Source organism: Pieris rapae, chromosome 11, assembly GCF_905147795.1.
Source record: "Pieris rapae chromosome 11, ilPieRapa1.1, whole genome shotgun sequence".
Classification (NCBI taxonomy): domain Eukaryota; kingdom Metazoa; phylum Arthropoda; class Insecta; order Lepidoptera; family Pieridae; genus Pieris; species Pieris rapae.
In genome coordinates this window covers 651,582-676,648 of record NC_059519.1, presented here as the reverse complement: position 1 = coordinate 676,648, position 25,067 = coordinate 651,582, and the positions used below count along the sequence as shown (strand labels likewise).

Sequence of the window (25,067 nt, the reverse complement as noted above, 5' to 3'; positions counted from 1 at the left end):
CGCTTTGTTTTCGTGTGGTTTATTACTTACGAATTGCTTGCTGTGAACAGTTCGAAGATGGTGGTGGCTATTTCAGATCAACAATGTTCTTTGTACCTACCGCCCTTATCATAACTTAAGAAACGTATGTAATAGTTGTGTAACGAAAAAACATAATATGACCTGTGTGCTTCTTGTGCCCACCACATAGGCCTAACCTATCTGATAAGGGCTCATTTGATTCGATGTATATAACTTTAGTTTACGAATTACGTAAGTTAAGATATTAATTGTTTGTCTATGGTCGTCAGTTAATTTTTGTTATTGTTACTTTGTTTTTCCTAATCAAATCCTTACGCTTGTTTTTTTTCCTTTCGTGTGCGAATCTTGTATTGGTATGCATTCTTGTCGATTTAGGGTAATTAAAAATTTAAAAATACATGGAATATATAATATACGCGATTATTAGATCACTAGACACTTAAAAATGTAACGATACCGTTTGCCAAACTGTCTGTCTCCTACGCAGTACTTTAAGAGAAAACTTACCAAGCTTGAAATCAGTAAAACGGCGGATCATCATTCATCTTATATGATAATATATCTTTTTTCAATGAAGATGTCTAGTTCTTGAAATTAGTGAAGCAGTAAGCCGAATATATCTTGCCAATCGCTCGCATCCACTTCCGAATTGAGCAGAGGCCAAACAATGACGGATTGCACACGGGAAGAATGAATGCTGCGCTCTATACATTATTATTATTATACATTCATTTAAGCCATAGGTATATTGCAGTTAATTATTTTTACCTACACAGTAATAATAATAATGAATACACATTCATTGAGCGAGGTAAGCACCAGTTTTGGATTTACCAGTCTATGCCAGGCGCCATCATAAATCTTTAATTAGCGCCTGAGCACTGGAACTCCACGGCACCAGAGTTTCTTGCAAAGGAAACAAACTAAAAGTTGGAAGAAAGACTTATATATTTATGCCGTGATATTTTCATGCCATCTTCAAGTGGCTCAGGGTATAGATTACTTGTTTTGTCTGTCACAGCTTTTAGAACAAATGTGATAAGCGGTGTTACGCGGTTTTAATCGAAAATTCCGTTTCCTCGATAAATTGAAGTCTTTTTTCAATTTAAACTAGTCGATTAGCGCTTTAAACTATAGATAGAGATAGTTCCAAATAATTGATAAAAGTATGCTACTTGAACGAAACTAGTGAACGTGCTGAAAACTCAAAACATCCAGTTCCTATTGTTCATAAGTTTAAAAATGAATGTTTCAAAATCAGTTTTTTTCCAATTCCAAAATATATATGTAATTTATCCCCCTACTCCGATCGCTTCCTCACCACGGAGCTGCCGACACCGGGCAGATTACAACACCGTTACTTCCATCTCTGATGATAGACTCTCTAGTTTTTGTTATATATTCTATCCATTAGATAAATTATAAGATTTGGGAAATATGGACAAAATATTTTAACTTTTCTCACATAAACACTTAGAAACGATTTATTAAAGAATATTTTTTTCTTTCAGAAAATCTGTGATACTCTTTGAAAAATCTTTTGTTAAATCCCATATTGTTCTTTTTTGTCTCATTCACATAATACGTATTCGAATGAAACTAAAAAAACAGTTAGTAATTTTTTGTATTGATGACTAGTTATCACACGAATACTTTTATTTTTAAGACTACAATACATCTATAAGATGTATTATAGATGTTGTCTTAAACATAATAGTATATATCCATCTGTAGAAAGCCTAACACCTTTTAACACATGTACTCATAGTTTAGCTGACTGATTGCAAAATAAAGACGTATAAAAAAATACTATACATCGTTCGAATAGTAGGTATACGTGTATTAAAAAAATTTCTTGCTGACTTCGACGCTCAGCCATCAGCTGGACGGACTGAAGATAGAGAGCTGGCTGCATCAGCCCCAATAATGCGATCGTAGATATGAGAGTAATCCATCTTCCATAAATGGACTACCCAACTCTATCTGTTCAATTCAGTGCAGTATTTTATGTGCATTCAAAAACTCAAATCATATTAGCTTTTACAATTACTGATAAAACCAATTCTAAAGTTTGTATTAAAGTATAATTAATAATTATTAATTATAATTGTTGTCGTCGCTATGAATGCACTTGTGCCTGTGATTACAAATAAAAGAAAAAGTCATTTTTAATTAGGTTTGATTGAAAGCCTGCTCTGAAAGTGGGTCACTTGCGACGTACTTTGTTTACATCTTTATTTCTAGATGATCTATTTTATCTATTTTTCTGTTATATTTACGGTAAAAAAATTGGCACCTTTTACTATCATTTTATTTCTCTTCTTCCTCTTCTTGTTAAGTATGCTACGTTTTGGTGCTATTTCTTATGTGTGTTTATTGTTTTTGCCAATACATGTTGCAATACTGGAATGGGAAGTTCATATTTCACATAGAATAAAAAATAAAGCAATCGTAACTGCTAGCAATATTTTATAACTTCAGTTGACAACTCTTCTTCCGAAAATAGAAGATAATAATAGATAAGAAGATAAAACATATAAATTTAGTAAATGAAATCAGATTTTATATTAAAATAATAATTTATTTTTTATCTTCTTTGGATATGTCAGTCCATACGTTTGCACCTGCTAGAGACGAACATTACGCACCTAATCTATGATTAGCAAATCTGTAATGTTCGTTTGAATTCAATGTGAATTTTCTATAAATTAAAAACACCAGTGGCGGTGAAACTTAGGTGTTGGCCTCAGATTTCTGTGTCTGTTCCAAGATTTTTTTATAAGTAGGCATCATTTGCTTTACGCACGCCGTCGTCTATTTGAGTCTTTCCTTCACCGTACGAGCAAGTGATACATACTATATGTGCGAAAGGAAAGTCCATTGGTGCACTGTCAGGTTCGAACCTACGATCTCAGGGATGAGCGTCGCATGCTGAAGTAAGTGAACACCTTTCTTCTAAATCGGTTCAATAGAAAAAGGTGATTACACATTATTCACAGACATAAATTCTCATGTAAAAGCACATTTGGCTTGCGCGTGCGCGTCTTTTAGACTACAAAAAGTCATATCTGAATTTTCAAGCAGCAATGTCGTAAATAGTACGGCTATTCATATTTCGAGGTGACAGTCTATTTTCGTTTATTCTGGATGACGGATCGGTGCGGGAGAGGCGACTTTTTCTATGTTATTTTAGTATAAACAGACAAATAAGAAAGTGATGCCTATAATTATAATTTAATAAACTGAATATATTTCCACATTTTTATTACGAATTCCCATTTGGGGTTTGCCATGAATGTTTTCTACCAAAATTTTAAATTCTCCCGCTTGCTCTCATCATACTTTGATTTTTTGTGGAACAGGATTTGAACATGAGAGTGCGAGGAGATGTTTTGCAAGGTGTAACCCTGGGTCCGCTGTTACTGAAATAAGTACGTAAGATAAAATAAATAAATAAGATATACCGATACTTACTTGTATTTTACGTGACTGATATGTAATGTTTGTCTCCTATAATTTATAAATACAATTAGTATTTACAATGGCCAATAATAATAAATAATGATCTTGTTCACGGCACTAGATCTTGTTGGGCGACGTTTGGAATCAATCCATTAATAAAGTTGACATTTCAATTGAAGCTCTTATCTAAAATGAAAGTATGATATCATACCTCTATGAAACAGTTAACTGTAATTAGCACAATGCATGACTAAACTACTGTAAGTGCGATACTGTTTTTTACTAGTATATATACAATCATATAATATATATTATTAAGGAGGCACTGCTTCCTTGTCGCTTACAGTGGCGCTACAGCCAGGTCTAGGTATAGGGTCTTTACGTGGCATCAGTTTCTTTGGTCATTTTCTTTACATAGATGACCAGCCTTCTGCTTGACATCGGTTTCCTCTTAATATTATTCTTCATAATACGAGTATGATGTGTACACATAGACAGAAAGTCTATTGGTGCACAGCCGGGGATCGAAATTACGACCGCACGAGGCGAGCAAGGCGAGAAATACTAAGTGTAAAATGCACATTTAATTGCATACCTAATTAAATTAACAAAAATAAAATTAATCTGATTTATACAATTATAAAAATAACGTCTATAATAAAAACAATTTAGAACAGTTGTTAATAATTACTTATGCTAGGTTTCAAAATACAATAAAACATAGTTACAATAAAAATGTATAATTACAAAAGTCAGGGTTGAACAAATGGAAAGGATATGACTGATATCTATGATGAATACGATAAAGACGTAAGAGAAGAAGCTAATCGAATCGAGGACTGCTTTCCATAACTTTATGGCGTAGTTCCAAAAAATACTTGCCTTTAAATGATGAGCCGTTTGGCCAGTTCATTAAGTTCGCACATTTTCTAATTATTTTTCAGCAAAAACATCTGATTTATAATTACAAAAACTATTTATTTCCTGTGCAAAATCAGATGCGTAGTAAGTGATTATAACGCCGGAAAGCTTTTTTGTATTATGCAGATACCATTTTACAAGCTTATTTCAATGTGTTGGTAAGTTTAAAGAGTTAAGGAGGCTAAATTTCAAACATCAGACATCTTGAGTTGGAGATTGAAAAAGTTTTCAAACAAATGGAAAATGAGTCCATTTCAACATTATTTATTCAAATAAATCTTGCGCTTTTCAATCGAAAATTAACCTGTTAATAAATAATAAATACATCAGTGGCGTTACAATCTCTTTAGCTCTCGGCCTCGGATTTTTGTATTATATATTTCATGATCATTTGTTAATCCAATAGTAAAGTAGGTGATCAGTCTGCCTGACACACACCGACCACACGTGACACACATCTTTTCGGGTCTAACACAAGTTTCCTCACTGTTTTCCTTCACCGTTCGAGCGAAAGTTAAATACGCGCACATAATTCAAAATTCAAAAATAATTTATTCATGTAGGCAATATACACTTATGAACGTCAAAAAAAAAAAGAAAACGAAAGATAAACAGAAAGTCCATGATGAGTGTCGCACGCTGCAGCCACTAGGCCGACACTGCTCTCGAATGAACCTATCCTAATACCTAAAATTCTAATAAGAATAAAATTCTCAATTGAAGTGTATGAAGTAGTAGACTTTTTGACGCTTCAATTCTTTACAAATCCCAATAAATGTTATTATATATATCACTAGCTGCCCCCGTGAACTTCGTTTCTTCTTACGTGTTAGTAGTAGTATTATAGTAGTAGATTTATAATAGCCGATTCTCATATGGATAAAAAATTTCATAAGAATCGGTCGAGCTGTTTCGGAGGAGTATAGGAATTAACATTGTGACACGAAAATTTTATATAATCATTTAATTAGTAGTTTACAAAAATAAATATTTTTCATACCTTAAAAGTGATTTGAGATATCAAAGCGCTCAGACTGCGACGCCGACATTTCCCGCGAATGTACGAATTGTTTCGCCCATCACGATACTTCCTAAGGTCATTGACCCGGCGATCGTGAGCCCCTCGCCCCTCTAACCCTTAGATGGGCCATTATAGCTCAAATATAATATATGAACCAGATTTTGTTCCTATCACGATCGACCCGGAAATGTTTTTAGTAGACCGTTGAATCAGTTTCTTTAAGAATTAGGAGCAAACGAACTGTGTCACAATTCTGATTGTAATTATTTATGAATGGTTCGATTTTTTTTGGAGTGAAACTTCTTTAGGCGCATGAGGGTAAAATTTTTACGGAACGTCACGAAGATGTGCAGCGTTTTTATCGAAGAAAAAGGAGAGAGCGAATGAGAAAGGGAGGTCGAGAAAAAATACATGCTTTAGATGGAAATTCTGTCGCATCTTGTGTAGTAAACGCCGCGCCGATTGTGATAAGTGCAGAACGAGTGTAATAGTGTAAATATAGTAAACAAATACAATGATCATTATGTTGGTACAACATGATCATCTATTGGGGCTTTTACCTTACTAATAATTAATTTACAAAGAAGTTTCACTTCTGACGTGTTTACTTTGTACGCACGCACTTTTTTAATATAAATTTTTTGACTCGGCCGAACGTCACATTTGATTCACTTACTTTTTGGCTCATTCTTATGCTCTTTGGAAAAGATACATTTTTGCCAATTTTATTTATAGTTATGCCCTCATTTTATAATTTCTTAGTTGGTGTTTGTGCGCATTTTGAACTATTTCACGGCAAAGTTTTACGGCAGTGGTAGTGGTTGTGTACCCCGGCTATCGATGTTATTATCTATTAATTAACACTTGCTCATATAGCAATATGAGCAAGTAGTATAGTACGTTGTTATCAAGCGTAGACGCCTGATAGACAGACAGACATAACATTTATTACATACAAAACACACAAACATAAACACACGAAATAACAATAATCAAAGAGAAAAAATTAAATAAAAGATATAATGAGAGATATAAAAATTTTATTCCTTACCCCATTCGGTTCGTCTCAAGTACGTAATGCGTGTGTGTGGCAAGTATGTAATTGGCCCTGGCTCAGCATTATGCTGAGGAACAGAATGTTCTACAGCGCTGGTCATTCTGCCGGTGACCACAGTAGCTAGTTTGGGCCTCAGTCTATACAATCCGATAATAACATCCTCTACTAATAATAAAAGTTACCAGTTTACGTTATACAGTCTTGTGTAAAGGTATATAGTAAAATTAATAAAAATGTAAATAAAATAAAGTTAAAAGTTAAAAATAACAATAATTAGATAGAAGACCGATACTTGCCTATAAATATTATTAGGAAAGCAAGTTAGTTATTTACTATTATGTTTATACTAATCTACATATTATGTTCCACAAAAATGTTTTCGTTTAGCGTCAATAAAGATAAAGTTATCTTTCTTTAACGGCCCCCTGTTTTATCTCTAATTCAGTTATGTTTGATTTTATTGCCTCTCGCATTGTTACAAATAAATTATAGGTAAGTACCAAGCATTGATCAATGATGTTTAGGAGAGCGTTATTGATTGCTTCTTTAGATATATTTCCACGAAGCTTGATATTGTTTGCTATTTAAAATATCTTTGAAGATTTTTAAGATATATTTAAAATCATTTATTTATATAGGTGACACAATGTACACTGATCAACCTCAAAAACAGAAATGTATATGAAATGCTTCTAATTTTACATTTACAGCCAGTTCTCTAATCAAGGGCGTAGAACGCAGGAGAACTGGCAATAAACTCTCCGCCTTTTTTTAAATCGCCAAGTCTTTAGGTATTTTACAAACTAAACTTTAATAACATTCTTATTTCTATTGATACACAAAGATAATTTAATGTTTAAGCGATGATTAATTTATATAGTCGGTACCGATACTATAATAGTAAATTTTTATTCGATTTCTTAAGGTGATCTTTATTCTTTATGCTTCCAAATTAATATTATGTAGATAGGTTTAAGATTGTGGGTATTATGAGTATATATTTATAATTTTTGGGTCTGACTGATGATGCTTGATTATAGACAGAAAAATGCACGTAGAATTTGCTTGCTGTCTTTGAACTCGGCTTAAACACACGCAAAATATAGGTATACAAATATTTAACAATAATGTATCTCACTGCATTAAAAAGCGTTTTAATATAGCTAAAGATTCTGTGTGAATAATTTTATAAAATTTATTTACGCATATTAAACTAACTTGTTAAATCAAACGTGTAAACAATATAACACATAAATAGAGCAAACATTTGGTCGAACAACTTGTGTTGTATTTTTAAATAAACAATTTTGCAAAACGAGATTTTATTGTTTTTCCTTCACGTGTTATCCCTGTGTTGTCCTTAACTTTATAGCCGGCCACAATAATCATAATATTTAATGTTTATTATCCTATTTTAACATAATAATGTTGAAACTGAGGCGCCGAGACCTGAATCAAAAAGCTCCGAAGCAAGGTCGTTGTTATTTTTCTATCGTATTAATAAATTGTTGAAAGTAATAAATATTTCGTTAAAGCGTTTTCGCAGTGTTATGTGAACTGACCTACATTATAAATCGAAATTATATTCATAACTGAATTCTTAATGTATGTGGGCAGTTTCGAATTGAGTTATAATTTCAATAGCTATAAATAAATATTTTCATCGTCCCACTTTCTTTTATCGTGCTACCAAAAACATTATTCTATTAATTTTAATGAATTTTCATTAAAATTAAAATTAATTTACATATATATACCTCAGAGATGAGAGTCGCATGCTGCCACATGGCCAACACCTCTGTTAACTTAATCTAATCTAATATATATAGAGGTGGTGGCCATGTGGTTTCACGGTGCAACTCTCATCTCTGAGGTTTGATCCCCGGCTGTACTCTAATGGAGTTTCTGTCTATGTGCACACTGTGAGGCACAGCAGGTTGAACACCAACTTGCCTAGTAGATTGACATGATTATGAAACAAATGATTATGAAACAGATACCAAATCCTAGGTACTTAAAAGGTTGTAGCGCCTCTGATAAAAATGTAGTAAAATGAACGTCTTGTTCTTAGTTATTTATAACTGTGAATGTTTTTTCGTAGGATGAAGCGACGGGCGTTCGTAGTGGGCGCGCTGGCGAGGTGAGGCAATATGGATCACGCGGTGAAGGCAATGTCGGCGCGCGGGCCGCTGGCTCGACTGCTCGCGCGCCGACGCTTCGAGTCCGCCGAGTTGGAAGAGCTCTATGCCCGTTACGCCTGCAAGCTGCAGCGGACCTCGGTCGGCTCCGCGTTAGCGCTGTGGGCAGCTCTTGCCGCTGCCCTGGCCGCCGTCGATGCCACTAGAGGCTGGCGAAGAGCGCCACAGGTATTATTAATGCTGCGATGCAATATATATATTTCTAACAGAACTGGTCTTTAAAATGTTATTTATTTGTAGGTGGGCGTGTTAAGTGCCCACGCTGTGCTCTGCGGCGGCCTCGCGTGGTGGTGCGGCCGGGCCGGTGGTGTGACGCCCGAGAGGCGTCTGCCTCGTGCTTGCTGGCTCGCTTTAGCTGGCGGTGGAGTAGCTCTAGCTGCTACGCTACCAGCTTGGAGCCCCGGTGCAGCTGTCGAAGGGGCTGCCCACGTGATTTGGGCCGTCTTTGCTGCGTACGCCCTTCTTCCCGTTGGCGCTCCAGTTGCAGCAGCTTTTGGCATTGTTCTTCCCATCGTGCACACGATAGCAGCGGCTCTGGTCGCCTCCCGTTTCCCGTATCACGTTTGGCAACAGGTTTGTGTTACTTTATACTTCGAAAAATCTTTTCGCAACGTTACCGGAGCATCAAAGTAATGGAATACGTAATGGCAAAAGAAATATTTTATTCAAGTCCATTATTGTTTGAGATACATTTGGTGGTTCTCCGGCATAAAATATAACTGATTATTCTGTATGCTACCGTTTTAAGAATACCCAATTAACATTGACCGAAACTAGTAGATTATACTCTGGCTAATGTATTTTTGCTGAAACTCGATAAAACAACATTGTTTTTGCGTTGTGAATTACACAAAAGGAAATTGCATACAGCCGTAATTAAATGATAACATACCCTTATTACCCTACCGTAGGCGATTTACATATAAATATCAGCTAACAAGGTGACTCGTGTACAATTCTGTATTAAGAAACAATCTTTGCATAATTCTAGATTATGTAACGCACGATTTCTTGTATAATTTCGAATGAAAAAAGGCAACCGTTGACGCGGAGCGCATTAAAAAGCCATAACTTTTAGGCGCACATAAATTCCAGACATATACAGTTCGGATTGCTGGTGGAAACCGGGAACAATAAAACACGGCCTCGTGATGTTCGGAGCGTTTGAACGCGTTCTGTTTATTCAGATATCAAAGTGCGTTTTCAGGTTTCCCTTTTCATTTCTATATTTACGGCGGGCGGAAACCACACGGTACACTCATCCTGCGGTCGCAAAAAGAATGTTCTCGTGTGCTTAGAAATGCTCGCAAATAATAGATCGTGCGCAAACTTGTTAGCAACGATGTTTTGCCTTGTTTTGTGTATGACTCGAAAGTATGAAATTTCTGCTTCTGCTAATATTTTTTTAGGTAATGATAAGGTGGCTGTAATTGATTTTATATTATATGGTAGCTAATACAGACGCTGGTCCACTATGGACATTCTTGTGGGTGAACAGATACTGGCTAATGTATTAAGCAATTGCTCATTTTTATATAAACAAAATGTTAAACTAACACTTAAAACTAAACAACATTTGTATATTTATGGTAAATAAAACTCAAATGTATTGCTGAAAAATTTATATTTACTTGAAAACAATTTAATTTCTTTTATAATCCTAATTGTTCTAAAAAAAACTTCGAATTAAAATTTAAATGACAGGCCATAACTAGCGTCATTTCCACAGACTACAAATGAAATGTAACGTCAATAACGTATAATTGAAAATTGTTCACGCCATCCAATCACCTTAGTCCTCTCTGTCCTCATTTTCTGTCCCAACCGCACCCGTTCCTTAAACACCACTCTCTCTCTCTCTCAATATTAAAGTGTGGAAGGAGGGGACTATGAGACTTGCGCCCGCGCCTCAGAGAGAAGCCACTACCGCCGTCGCGAGGTCACGCTTGCTCACTTCTACTACTGTGTTTCCGCTACCGCAGAGTACTAAGTACTTACCGCTTAATATTCTATACGTGGTCTTCTCCCACGGAGACAAGTGAAGTGCCTGAGGACTAAAGGTGAGTGGTGTTTCCCATATTTCTTCTTTTTACGCCGCATTCCACTTGCCCCTCGGCCCACCTTTTCTTGGTCTCCGCCATTACATTGTTTGGTCCTTTTCGAGCCGCGATATACTATTTTAGTTTGTTACTTAATTTAATTTAATATATATATCTTTGTCATTATGGAGACTCGTAAAGCGGCTTTTGAGAAACAAGGCGCTAACAGTTCGCTTGAAATTGATCGCGCCGTTTTAATTGCAAAACGAGACAATTTATTTTCACGTGTACAAGACTTGTACGATAGGTCAAAGAAAACCTCGCAGGAGGCTGACATAAATTCTTTTTTATCGGGTATGATATCAATTGATAATATTCGGGATTCGTTTTGTGAAACAGTGAGTAAAATAAATGTTATCGAATTAACTATTAATCCCTTATACACTGTCAATTTTAATTGCATAAATTCATTTGAAGACATGTATTGTCACTGTAAATTCATTTTTGAGAAATTTAATAAATTTGTTGCAGGTAGGAATGATTTATCTGATGCAAACCAACACCAACGCAAATCGTTTCACTTACCAAAGTTGGAATTAATGATTTTCAACGGTGATGTCATTAAGTGGCCGTTATTTTACGAATCCTTTAAACGTACCATTCATGAAAATCCTGATCTTTCAGATCACGAACGAATTCAATATTTAATAAGTAAATTATCTGATTCGGCCCTCTCTGTTTGTGCAGGTATAATTCCAAATGCTGAAAATTATGCTTTAATTTGGCAAACGCTTATAAACAAATACCATGACAAACGAAGTTTGGGTTCAGCTTATATGCAAAAGATTCTAGACTTCAAACCGCTTACCACCGCTTCACATAAAAATTTACAATTGTTTCTTGACAACTACTGCACCGCAATATCAAGTTTAGAATCATTACAATTAGAAAATTTAGCTGATTTTATATTACTATATTTATCATTGAAGAAATTAGATTCTAGTACAGTTCGTTCCTTCGAATTACATAATATTAACAACCCTACAATACCTAGTTATAAAGATTTAATTGCATTCGTACGCGAGCATAATAGAATAGCTCAGCATTTGGATACTACTCGCACATTCGATAACAAACCGGTTTCTTCGCGTGCGTTTGTGTCGCTTACAGAGAAGCGGTCTAATTGTTCATTTTGTAAACGCATCGATCATTTCAATTTATATAAATGTAATTCATTTAACGAATTGTCTATAGATGATAAATACACTTTTATCAAAAACAATAAAGGGTGTTTTAACTGTTTAAGTTTATCGCATATGTTAAATAAGTGTAAGTCTGCATGGAATTGTCGTAATTGCCGCATGAGACATCATTCTACGCTGTGTCGTAATGCGACTGTTTCTCAAGAAAACATGCACGCTAATAACTTGAATCGCATGAGCAATGCAACTGCGCCGCTTGCTGGGCCTTCCGCTAATAATACACCTAATTTACCTCCACGCAGCGACAATCAGCCGATTAATAACTCAAATATTTCACTTTGTAATATTCGGCCGGCTATTTCCGAAAGTAATAATACATGTTTATTAGGTACGGCGCAAGTATATATATATGATTTAAATGGTAAACCACATACAGTTCGTGTTTTAATTGATTGTGCGTCTCAAAGCACTTTTATAACCATGAAATGTTGCGAAAGATTAAATTTAAAGGTTACTAAATTTTCGAATAAGTTTGTAAAAGGTATAGGTTCCGCTTCAAATCCGATAATAGGAGAAGTTTCTACCGTTCTTTCTTCTCGGATTAATAATAATTCTATACCTTTAAATGCCTTTATTATAGACAAAATAACAGACTGTTTACCGGTGGCACAAATTAAAAAGTCTTCGCTGAAACATTTAAACAATATTACTTTGGCGGATGAAAATTATTTTTATCCGTCAGAGATAGAGATACTTATTGGTGCACCACATTACGCCGATATAATGTTGTCGGGTCGTGTTACTGGCGCACCTGGCACTCCTACCGCTTTCGAAACAATATTCGGGTATATTATCATCGGTAACGTCCCCTTATTGGGTTCTGATTGCACCAATAACTATAACAGTTATACCGCTATTTCGCTATGTTCTATAGTACAACCGCAGTTAGAAAATTTAATTAAAAATGAAAAATTTCACCATGTTGCGGGTGATCAAAATCCTAGTGATTGTCTATCTCGTGGCTTATCACCCACAGCATTTGTAAATAATTCTACTTGGTTCACTGGCCCAAAATGGTTAGTATTGGAATCATCTGAGTGGCCAATTACGTCTCTAAACTCTGAAACAGCTGTTGATATAGAAGAAGAAAGAAAAATAGTCTCTATTCCTGCTACAGTGTGGAGTGATCCAAACCCAATTTTAGAACTGTCTCATCGAGTTTCTTCTTGGTTATTGTTTCTCCGTACAGTGGTATGGATATACCGTTTTCTAAAAAGACTTCCTAGATCTACTAATATCTCTGCTGACGATATTAGTTATGCTGAAATACAGATATTTAAGGTTTTACAAAAGGTATATTTCTATGATGTCATCCATAGCCTTAAAACTAGTGGCTGCTGCTCGCGTTCTATTCAAAGATTATGTCCCTTTCTAGATGCTGATGGGTTGATAAGGGTTGGTGGTAGATTAAAAAATGCCAATCTACAGTATGATCAGCAGCATCCTATTTTGTTACCGCGAAAGGACAGGATACTTGAGTTAATTATTTCCTATTATCATCGTCATAACTGTCACGCTGGTCCAGTCACTTTAATGGCGATTCTCCGACAACGTTATTGGATACTATCGTGCCGCAGCATAGTGCGATCAGTTATACATAAATGTAACTTTTGTTTTAAAGCAAATCCTCATCCTATTATACCGCTCATGGGTGACTTACCAGACTATCGTGTAAACGAATCTAAAGCTTTCGTCCATACCGCTGTAGACTATGCTGGTCCTATTTCAATAATTCCTTATCGAAAACGTGGAGTCCGCTCTATGAAGGCTTATCTTTGCATTTTTGTTTGTATGGTGGTTCGAGCTGTACACGTTGAGCTTACTACAGACCTTAGTACCAGTTCATTTCTTTCTGCATTCAAGAGATTTATTGCGCGTCGTGGCGCTATTTCTGTTCTTTATTCAGATAATGCAAAGAATTTTGTTGGAGCAAAAAATGCATTATCAGATATATTTACACTTACAAACTCGATTGAATTTCATGATACATTTGCCACTGAGCTTGCAAATAATCGTATACAGTGGAAGTTCAATCCTCCTCGAAGTCCTCATTTTGGTGGCTGTTTCGAAATATTTGTTAAGGCTTTTAAGAACCATTTGCGTCGTGTGGTAGGTGATCAGTTACTAACGTATGAGGAAATGTTAACTGTTCTTACACAAATTGAATCAGTTATCAATTCTCGACCGCTTACACTTTTAAGTGAGGATCCATCTGAGCTCACAGCTTTAACTCCAGCTCACTTCTTGATGTCATCACCAGTAAAATTTATACCCGCTAGAATGAAAGTAGATGATGAACCAGTTTCACTTTTAAAACGATATGCGTTGTTGGATGGTATGATACAATCATTCAGTAATCGATGGAAATTGGAATATCTCCATTTGCTACAGTCGAGAACAAAATGGAATACACAAGCCAATCCTGTCACAATAGGTACAGTTGTAGTTATAGTGACAGATAACGTTTCTCCACTTTCTTGGCCTTTGGGAAAGGTAATGGAAATTTATCCCGGAAAAGATGGAATTTGTAGAGTAGTTTTAGTCAAAACTGCAACGGGAATTTATAAAAGGCCTGTTGTGCGTTTATGCCCATTACCGAACCAATAAAACTGCCTACAAAACCGCTTACAAAACCGCTTTAAAACCGCTTACAAAACATCTTACAAAACCGCTTTCAAACCGCTTACAAAACAATATACAAAACCGCTTTAAAACCGCTCGATCAACCGCTTAATACACCGCTCTCCAAACTGCTTTATGAATCTTTTACAACCCGCTTTACAAAATCGCTTTACAAACCGCTAAACAAACTCATATAGTTCTATGATCTTTTTTACCAATCGCGAATATCAATTTTCTTTTCTCATTGTTATAACTATTATTTTTTTGTCTTTTTAGTATCATTTCTCTTTATAAAAAACCTAAAGGTTTTTTAGGCCGGGGGCAATGTTCACGCCATCCAATCACCTTAGTCCTCTCTGTCCTCATTTTCTGTCCCAACCGCACCCGTTCCTTAAACACCACTCTCTCTCTCTCTCAATATTAAAGTGTGGAAGGAGGGGACTATGAGACTTGCGCCCGCGCCTCAGAGAGAAGCCACTACCGCCGTCGCGAGGTCACGCTTGCTCACTTCTACTACTGTGTTTCCGCTACCGCAGAGTACTAAGTACTTACCGCTTAATATTCTATACGTGGTCTTCTCCCACGGAGACAAGTGAAGTGCCTGAGGACTAAAGGTGAGTGGTGTTTCCCATATTTCTTCTTTTTACGCCGCATTCCACTTGCCCCTCGGCCCACCTTTTCTTGGTCTCCGCCATTACAAAAATAATTAATAATCTAAAAAATATAACCTGTGCAAGTAATATGTAATTTAAATGTACGAGTAGTTTAATTTGTACTTATTAGGGATTAATACGATTTTTATATTGGGTAACTGAATCTCGATTTTCGTTTGTATAATGAATTCATAACGTGTTGTTTAATTAAGTTCAAGCTTGCCTTTATAAGGCAGGTAGGTCATAATATTTTTAAATAATTATTGGTTTAGCCTCAGATAACTTTAATGCGATCCCTTTGGTTAATAAAAAAACTTTCGAATGCTGAAATATATTTTGGAAATTTTATATTTTGCCGACGATTTTATTGATATATTTAAAAACAAATTATGCGAGGTGTGAGTTTTTAAATCTTATCTCTGTGTGTGTTTCTAATTATTTGACTCCTCAACGGTTGGATCGAATTAGATTTTTTTGTGTGTTCCAGTGATTTGATTCGATAATGATTGACAAAATAAATAAAAGACTTTCAAAGATTTGTTAAATATCAATAACAATTGATTAATAATTATAAGATTTACTTATAAATAAATATATAAAAAAGATATCGTGTGTCTGGTCTGGCAAATATAACGAAAATATATATATTAGATATTTGTTGGGAATTTTTTATAATTAATGTTTATCTTAGCTTTAGCTATAGTAGTGTTGAGTTCAACGATCCTCCGTCGTTCTTAAAATGTATCATTAAAATCTTGTGAATTTTATTTACCGTATAACGTAACAAATATTTAAACTGACTTATAATAAAGAATATGTAACGGAAGACATTTAATTTATTGTAGCAAGAAAACATTTTGTTAGTATACTAAGTTTCGTATTAATGCTATTTATATTATAAATAGCATTAATACGGTAGTAGTATATTTAAATAAAAATCATTAACGACTAAACTCAATGTTATATCGATAATTTTTTGTATTAAAAAAAAAAATGCTCGATGAAATGTCTTGTGTAATTTGAAACTTCATCATGTGATTAAACCCTTAATATGCAGGCAGACATATTTTACCTTAATTGCCTACATAAAAAAATAATGCTTAATATTTGTATATGTATACTAAAAGTACAGTTTATTAAAAATAGCTCTCTGGCATTGAGTGTCCATGGGCGGCGGTATCACGTAACCACAGGTGAGTCCTGCCCGATTGCCCCTTGTTCTTTAAAAAAAAACCAGAAAACACCGAAAACCTCTAAGGTGTTTAAACTTGGTGCCTGAAGAGCTTCACCACAGAACAAATTTAAATTCCTTATAAAGTACAAAAATACAATTAATTTTATTTTATTTTATTTTATTTATTTAAGTATTCCTACAGCTAACATTAAACAATATCCAAACAATTACATAACACACAAAAGCCAAAACGGAATACACATATAAACAGAAACATAAAACACAGTTTTACAAAGCACAGTTGTAAGATTGAATGATTGGTAGATCAAAACATATAGTCAACATGAAACAACAAACAAAGCCATTATTGGTAAAAGTTACCTGAATTTTTAAAATATTTTTTTAAGAATTTTTTAGTCACATTAAATATATCGATTTGCTGGTAATTTATGTTGTAATCTGTAGGTATGCAATACATAACCGAGTTTCGTTAATAAAAAAAAATATTCAGTCACTGGAATACAAGACCTAAAATTTTTAAATGACGATCTCTACTCAACAAAATCAATAAACACATAGATAAACATCTCTATTTTCAAATGTTTAGTAAAACAGACCTGAAGTGGATTTAGATGCTACATTAATTCATGGTTAGAATTAAACCAAGTTGATTAACATTGACCAGATGTTGGTGCACGTTCCAAATGCAATACACCATTTAATGCCCTTGCTAAATGTTATAATTAATAGAGGATACGTTAGGTACTGGTTGAGTACAGTTCTAGTAGCATTGAAACGGTCGTAGGTAGGATGACAGAAGTCTTGAAGTGCATAGTCGTGCTTCTGTACCGAAAAGTCAAGATTTTTTTTGAACTTTTTTTTTTTACTTTTACTTATTTGTCTTGCTCTGACCAGGGATGATTGATATTAATTCATGTTAATAAAATAGTATAAACTAAGTTCATAAAATGCTATTTTTTCTTTCTTAGCAAACTATTTCCTTTTTATGTAATACGAATACACAAGAACAGAGTGTCTTCCCCTTAATAGAGACTGTAAGTAGTGTTAATAAATAAATAAATAATGGACATTTATGTCTAATATCATTTAATAAATTAGGTAGGATTTACATTACATATTAGTATTATGTTAGGATTTTAATGTTATACGATGTCTTTGTGCAGAGATAATTTATTATATATTAATAACAGAGGTTTCAACTGTTCCAACAAGTGATTTATATACTAACCTTACCATTAAATGCTAAAAGTTTCTTTCAAAATTAGCGAATTGAATTGAAGGTCCTTATTAAAAACTTCTAGTGGCAACTATAATATTATCAATTCATTATCCGTACGTACAATGTTTAGTCTACTCGTGCAAATTGAAGGGGTAATTAATAATAAACTCTCAGAACTTCTAAAGACAACAATACATACGCATACTTGATTATTGCGTAAATGAGAACTCACTCCGTTGAATATTTTATATATATAAACTTAATTTTGATATGTCTCACGCAAACATTTACGTAGTAAAAGACGTAGATTTATTTCTTTATTTGTTTACACTTCGTTTAAACAGGCATGTATAAAAACAGCTTACATAAGTTATTATGAACGGGCGCCCTTATTTTTTAAATCGATTATTAAGAGTATTTGATTGACAGGGCATTGGTTTCCATTAAAATATGCAAATTGTATCAGATTGTATAACTGTTACATATCTTTTGATATTTGCATAGTATTCCATTTATAAAGACTTTCGTTCTGCTAAGATCTCTGGTTTAGCTGATTCCCGGTTCTATATGGTGATATATATATATGTATGGTATGAGATTGTGTTATCTGAATGAATAAATATTTATAACACAATGTCCACTTACGAACGTCAATAAAGGAACACATAAAAATCTTCTAATTTTACATTTATTGCCAGTTCTCAAAGCCGGGTCTAGAACGGACGAGAACTGGCAAAAAAGTTTCTGCCACTCTTTTTAATAGCCAAGTGATTTGTTTTACAAAATATTTGTAAGGAGTTGCAACTATTACATCAAGTTCCAATATTAAGTAATTAACTATAGCAATAAAAAAATTATATAAACGAAAAAATTAAAAAATAAAGATTTGTCCTCAATCAGCAGTAGGTATGGTGAAATAGGAGCATACACTCATATTCTCGTGGAAACAAAACGCAAGTCAACCTCATGTTTTAACATATAAAGCGGTTTAATTGTCTCATTATGAAAACGTAAAACAAATGGCCTAAAAATGAACGCGGTCGTGTTAAGTTTAAAATAATTGAATTTGTGAAGAATAAAATATATATATATATATATATAGAGAGAGAGAGAGAATATGTTGGTACGATAGTACTGTAAGCAAGAATAACGGAGAGTAAACATAAAAAATTGTTCGGCGTTTCATAGAGCGCTTAAAGGCATTTTCTGTCGCGCACAACCTCTTTGTGGAACCAGCTGCCAGTGCTACGATTGACACGACTACCAAGAGTCGAGAGAGATTCGGAAGGTGCATGTTCGTGTTTCTGTAACGAAGTCAAGATTTTTAGGAACATTTTATTTTACTTTTACTTATTTTCGAGCAACAGCCCTGACTTAAAATGAGTGGTTTTAAAAACCGATACCCGATGGATGATATAATTAAAACCGAAATTCATAAAGCCAATAAGAAAATATACTCTTAGTAATTTAAAACCTTTGATGAGTTTAATTTATATAAAGTCGACATGTTGTTTTTTTTGGTGGTAGTTTAAAAAAAAATTACGGAGTTTTATATGTATTTTTTAATAAAACCGACACCAAAATGGCACAAAATAAGCCGTTTCAGAAGTCAAATTGTACATCATTGTGCGCCGCCTTAATGATCTAATGAAAATTCTACCAAATGTCTTGTACATAAGAATTAATGTAAATGTAATAATAACATAAATTGTGATAGACAATGGTTTTTTAGCTCTATTAAATCATAAACCTTTTTTAAGAAGCATTTAAGTTAACAGTCGCTTTAAACGTGATGTTCGTCTATAAACAAGCTAATCATTATTATAAAATGAATATATTCCTTATCAGTAAATAGCTCAATATTTTTACAAATAAACGTGACGCAATACTCGTTAGCTAATTGAAGCTTATATTACGTTTGTGAATAAAAACGACAATTATAGTCTAACGTTGCGTTTTAATTAGACAAAAAGTATTTTTATTGTCTATGTCTAGTGTATATGTTGGAGGTTTTTGATAAAAAATACGGATGGATGTCAATTGCGTATGAAATATGCTATTTGTTTAAATTAACTAATATTTTGTTTGATTATTATAAGCGTTAATAATAAATAGCGGACACGCCCTCGAATGTTGTGTTTTATAAATAAACATTGATTTGATGACCATGACCAACAGGTTTGATGACAATCATAAAATCCTCCGTGCACCGTAACTTTATATATTTTAAATTAATGCTAAGCCATAGTTTAGTTTATAAATTTATGAACATCTGGTAAGCCAAATAGTTTTTGTTTATTAACCTACCAAGTGAATTCTATTGTTCACGATATAATAAAAGAGAAGATTTAAATTTTTTTCCTACAGTACGGTTAACAGAAGAGAGCATGATTTTACATGAAATTACAATCGAGCCTATATAATAATTCTGCCATGGAATAAGGCATGTACCTAATGAAATAAGAAAAATTCAGTATTTTTCTTATTTCAAAATATAACAAAATAAAGTTTATATTTATTTGCACTGTCATAGTGGTGAAACAAATCCGTAGCTTTACTCTGCTTTTTTTATCTTCGTTCACAAAACATTACTCGTTTTATAACATAACAAGTAGCAACACACGTTTATTGGTACCATCTTCCAAAAATAAAATAATAATACATCAGTGGTGTTACAACCTTTTTAGGTCTGGGCCTCAGATTACGGTATCTGTTTCATGATCATTTGTCAATCTAATTGGCAAGTGGGTGACACACGCCGTCGACTTTTTGGGTCTAAGGAACCCGGTTTCCTCACTATTTTCCTTCACCATTCGAACGAATGTTAAATGCGCACATAGAAAATCTATAGACAGGCATATCCGGGAATCGAACCTATCACCAAAGATAAAAGACGGACGCCAGCAGGTGGAAGGCAACATTGGTTATTTTTAAATTATTTACTAAAAAACTATTACACAAAATACTTAATGGAATATATATTTATAGAATTACTTTACTGCAGATGTACAAATGTATTCCTATATAGTAATTTAGAATTACTTAGGTATTAATGTAATCAATATAAATGTGATTTTAATATATCTGGAAAAAAGCTTCTGTAATATATCGAAACGACTATTCACGGTAAATTCTCTCCAAACTTTTGTTGTGTAACGTTTTAAAAGCTTTTAAGTCGTGCTTTTTCTCGTACAATAACTACGTCAAAGCCTCTATATGAAATGTTTTAGACAAATTACTTTGGAGAAATGTGATATAAATGACTTTGATATGAGTTTGAGATATTCCTGTTTTTCTTTTTTCCTTATAGGATTCGAACGCAGGATCATCGCCAAACGCTTATTATCTAAATATGTATACGAAAATTAAATCTGTTTATTTGTCTCGCTAAAACGTGAGAATGGTGGGACCGATTTGGCAAATTATAATATTGAAATATTTGTGAAAGCTTAGAGGTTTAAATAAATAATAAATAAAAAAGTGTTTGTTAGTAGTAGTATATAAATAATATTCTTTACAATGTGTAAGATATGGGAACTTTTTGAATATACGTATATATAATTTAATGGAAATAAATAAATAAATAAATTTAATTACATATTTTATTTCTTTTGATTTTAATTTTTAACTCTTTTCAACACGCGTGAGGTGGAGTATTGGGGCGGAGATTTAATTCCCTCATTAAGGCTACAATTTCAGCACGTAACTATGTATATATATAGTATCATTAAAGGCGGAATGAAAAATATTGTAAATAAAACCAGAACAAAATAATTCCTTTTGCCTTCAGTTTGTTTGGTTCAACGCGTTATCTTAACAATCTTTATTTTCTCAGAAACAGATCTGTCTCTGGATAGCGTCCATAAGATAGGCTTTATAACGGTACATCTAGTATTATATAATAAATGTTTGATAAGAAAGAAACCGCTAACCAAGAAGCCGTTTATGCAAATTATAATTTGATAATTTAACCCGTAAAAAGATACCATAAAAAGGGTTCCTTAAGGGTTCTAGGGACTGTAACAGGAGATTAAAGCATTTATGCAGAACAATTTCAGACGAAAATCACATCAGTTGACAACTTCATTTGCATATTACGAATAACACTTTGTTAGAAGCTACGAAAATATTTCTGACGTCAATTTATGATCACACTGTTTAGGTATTGTAAGCTTTTTAACATGGTACATTTTATTTAATATATTATTTTTCTGATATAGCATTCAATATCAAAATGTTACAGCCAAATATTCCTTAAAATATATACGATTTAATAAGGATACACCTTATTAAAATCAAAATAAATAAAATCAGTGGGTGTCAAGGTTTTCAATAGGTGATCAGGCTATGGTGCCCCAAACTACTGAGAAATTATTTCACTTTTAGAAAATCTCCTTACCCCTATAGTGTTTACGTAATACTTAACCCTTATACCCGATTAACAGGCGATAGAATATTTCCTAAAACGTCAGGAACATTGCGAAAGCTTGGATAGTGTTGTCCAAGCGACGAAAAAACCCAATAAAAGACAATAGAACTTCTAGACATCACTGTGATGTCCAGTTGCATAGAAGTTTTATGTCCAAAAAAATCCATACCAAAAAAATTGCTTTTAAAAGTCCATTTAGCGAGGAAGGCTATAACATGCTAGGAGGGAATTAAAGCGTATGAAACCGTAAAACATTCATATAAAATATTATTTAATCACAAGTCCCGTAGTGTTTGTTTATCTGGCTTTTGAAATAAAAACTATATTTGTTGACAAGTAAGACCTGTCAAGATTGCTATCAGTCAAGGCGTGAAGTTGATCTCTTGTATCACCAAGTCCATCAGAAAGTGCACAACCAACCGAGTTAATAAACATGTTTATGATATTAATAGTTGAGTAGTCTAGCAAGCTTTCTTTTAATACTAGCCTAGCTTTTTAATCCATACAAATAGGTTTTATATCATGTTTTAACAAAATTATTACGACTTAAAATTCTCGTGTTTCATGTGACTTTTTATCCCTTTCACTTTTTATCGTTTTCATATGTTTTAATTGCTTTGCTTTGTTCCATTAGTTTAGTTTAACGTCTTGTAGTTTTGTTCTTGTGCACACCTTATCTAATTTGTTTTTCATAGTGGTTGTCTGGAAGAGATCGCACGAAAGCCATTCGGTACACGGTTAATAATTTTATTGTACTATATTTCGGTTGTTTGCAAGAAATGTTAATAAATAAACATTATCGCTATTCATAAAAAAAAACTGTTTCAAGATTAATTTAAGTATATTGTATAGAAATATTAAAGAATAGGTATGTTACATATAAATAGTTCATTTTTGATAATTATCAAAAAAGCGTCGTACAAAATATTGTACCAAAGCATCGGTGTAATATTGGCTATTTATAATAGATAATTAATTACTACCAATTAGGTTTTCAGATAATCACTTTAATGAAAGTCATCCATCATTCTTTGACCTCATTTTATTATATTAAAACTAGGGATAGTTTTAATTAATATATAATAATAATTTATTCCATGTTAGTTTGTACAACATAAATTATGATTTTAGTATTAGTTAATGTCGTAAAATAGATATTTTTTTATTTTCAAAATTAATATTTAAAAAAATATTTTGTAAACATTTTATAATCTCTGGATTTACGGAAAAGATTTTGAAAAATATTTAATATATAAAATATTACCATGTTAACCCGAAAAATGAAAAGACATTTTCGCAGTTGATCAATGCCTCCAAAATTCCTCCAAATCCATGACCATGACTGTATATGTCTAAATTTCATAGCGAAAGAAGTACCCGACGTACTTGTTTCTCTTGTCTATAGTCGGTTGTAATGCTCCTCTAAACAGATCTCTATCTGCAGTAAACGCCGCTTTGAGTATGGTTAAGAAATGTTTATGTTCACGAGTTTTATAAGATAGGTAGGTATTCCACAACTTAATAGCGGACGAATTGCAGAAGGGTGAGCCTTGACTGTATAAAATTTACATAAAGCATCTATTGGAGGACCTGATAATTTGAATAAGAGGGAGTTTTGGGATTGAAGGAGATGAGCGTCACGTCTGAGTCGAAAAGGTAGCCACGCTTCTGCGGAATTTATTTGTATGTTTTTCGTTTGTATTATTATATATATTATTGTATATAGCCAACTGGCTTGCTTGTAACTTGTTAACAAAAGCACTGACTTTAGCTCCCCAGGGCGACCTGTCGAAAGTATATTGGTAGTATTGCTTTTTGGTTATAAAATAAACTTCTTGTAATATCTGAAAATATAGAAATGAAATTTAGTAATGTTTTGTCAATACGACGCCTAACTTAAAATGTCAGGCTACTAGACATGTGGTTTTGCATAAGACTGCTCTGCGCAGGCGCCATATACCCTCATTATATAGACAAAATTATTATTTCTGAAGAAAAACAAGACCTGGTTGTAGAAGTTACATCAACATGTCTGAGGCAAATAGCTTTGGTGACTCAAAACAAGGTTTCTATGCGTGATAAGTTGACGATCATGACGGGTTATTTCAGTGTGATGAACTTCTAATTGAGATGTTAATAGAATATTAATTATTATGTCAGTTTCTTACCCCCCTCTTAATAGAAACTAAGTCTTAACATAAGTACGTCGCTTTCTATCAATGAGTAAGAAAAGAGAAAAGAAAGAAAAAGAACCAGTGGCGCACAACCTTTTTAGCTTTGGGCCAGGGATTCCTTTTCTTTTCATGATAATTTGTCAATCTAATGGCAATTAGGTGATCAGCCTCATATACCTTATGCCGTGGACTTTTTAGATTTAAGGCAAGCCGGTTTTTCTTCACCGGTCAAGCGAACCTTAAATACGTCATAGACAGAAAGTTCATCGGCGCACAGCCGGGGATGGAACCTACGACCTCAGTATGCTGTCGGAAACTACAAATCGTTAAGGCCTATCTCCATCAAGGATATATTGTAATTGTCTAGGTTTTTCAAATATAATATCTTCTCTTTAAGAAAAGAGAGAAATTACAATTGAATGCTATATGAGAACAAATACCATATATATTCCGTTTACAAAGATCGTTTTTTATTGGTCCCTAAATGACCTTCCTAGCTAGATTAACACGGCATGGGGCAATGAATCTACGCAATATTGGCGGTTTTATTTGGGCTATTTTTTCTATATTGTAGAAATGAAAGGAAGATAGTCGTAGGTCAGATAAAACGTTTAAATAATTGTATATATCATTTATTATTCTTAGTCTACATAGTAATTAACATTAATTTTAATTTTTTTTGAAAACACCAGTTCTGGAGTACTATCTAACTAAAATCTTTTATCAATTTAATTCATAAATAAAACTTTCTTAATTCTACTTTGAATGTAATCTTAATTTGACACAACAAAACT

The 25,067-nt window shown here is 33.5% G+C and overlaps 1 protein-coding gene across 5 annotated transcripts in view; it reads left to right on the top strand.

The window, feature by feature from the left end:
* LOC110991594 (Ca(2+)/calmodulin-responsive adenylate cyclase) overlaps positions 1 to 25,067 on the top strand; it is a 78,881-nt gene that overhangs the window by 4,860 nt on the left and 48,954 nt on the right. For all 5 annotated transcript variants that reach the window (XM_045629934.1, XM_045629933.1, XM_045629932.1 and 2 more), the window contains exons 2-3: positions 8,584 to 8,848; positions 8,921 to 9,253. In XM_045629934.1, coding sequence (XP_045485890.1) covers positions 8,633 to 8,848; positions 8,921 to 9,253 — 549 coding nt within the window. In that variant the 5' untranslated portion in view covers positions 8,584 to 8,632. The remainder of the gene's footprint in view (positions 1 to 8,583; positions 8,849 to 8,920; positions 9,254 to 25,067) is intronic.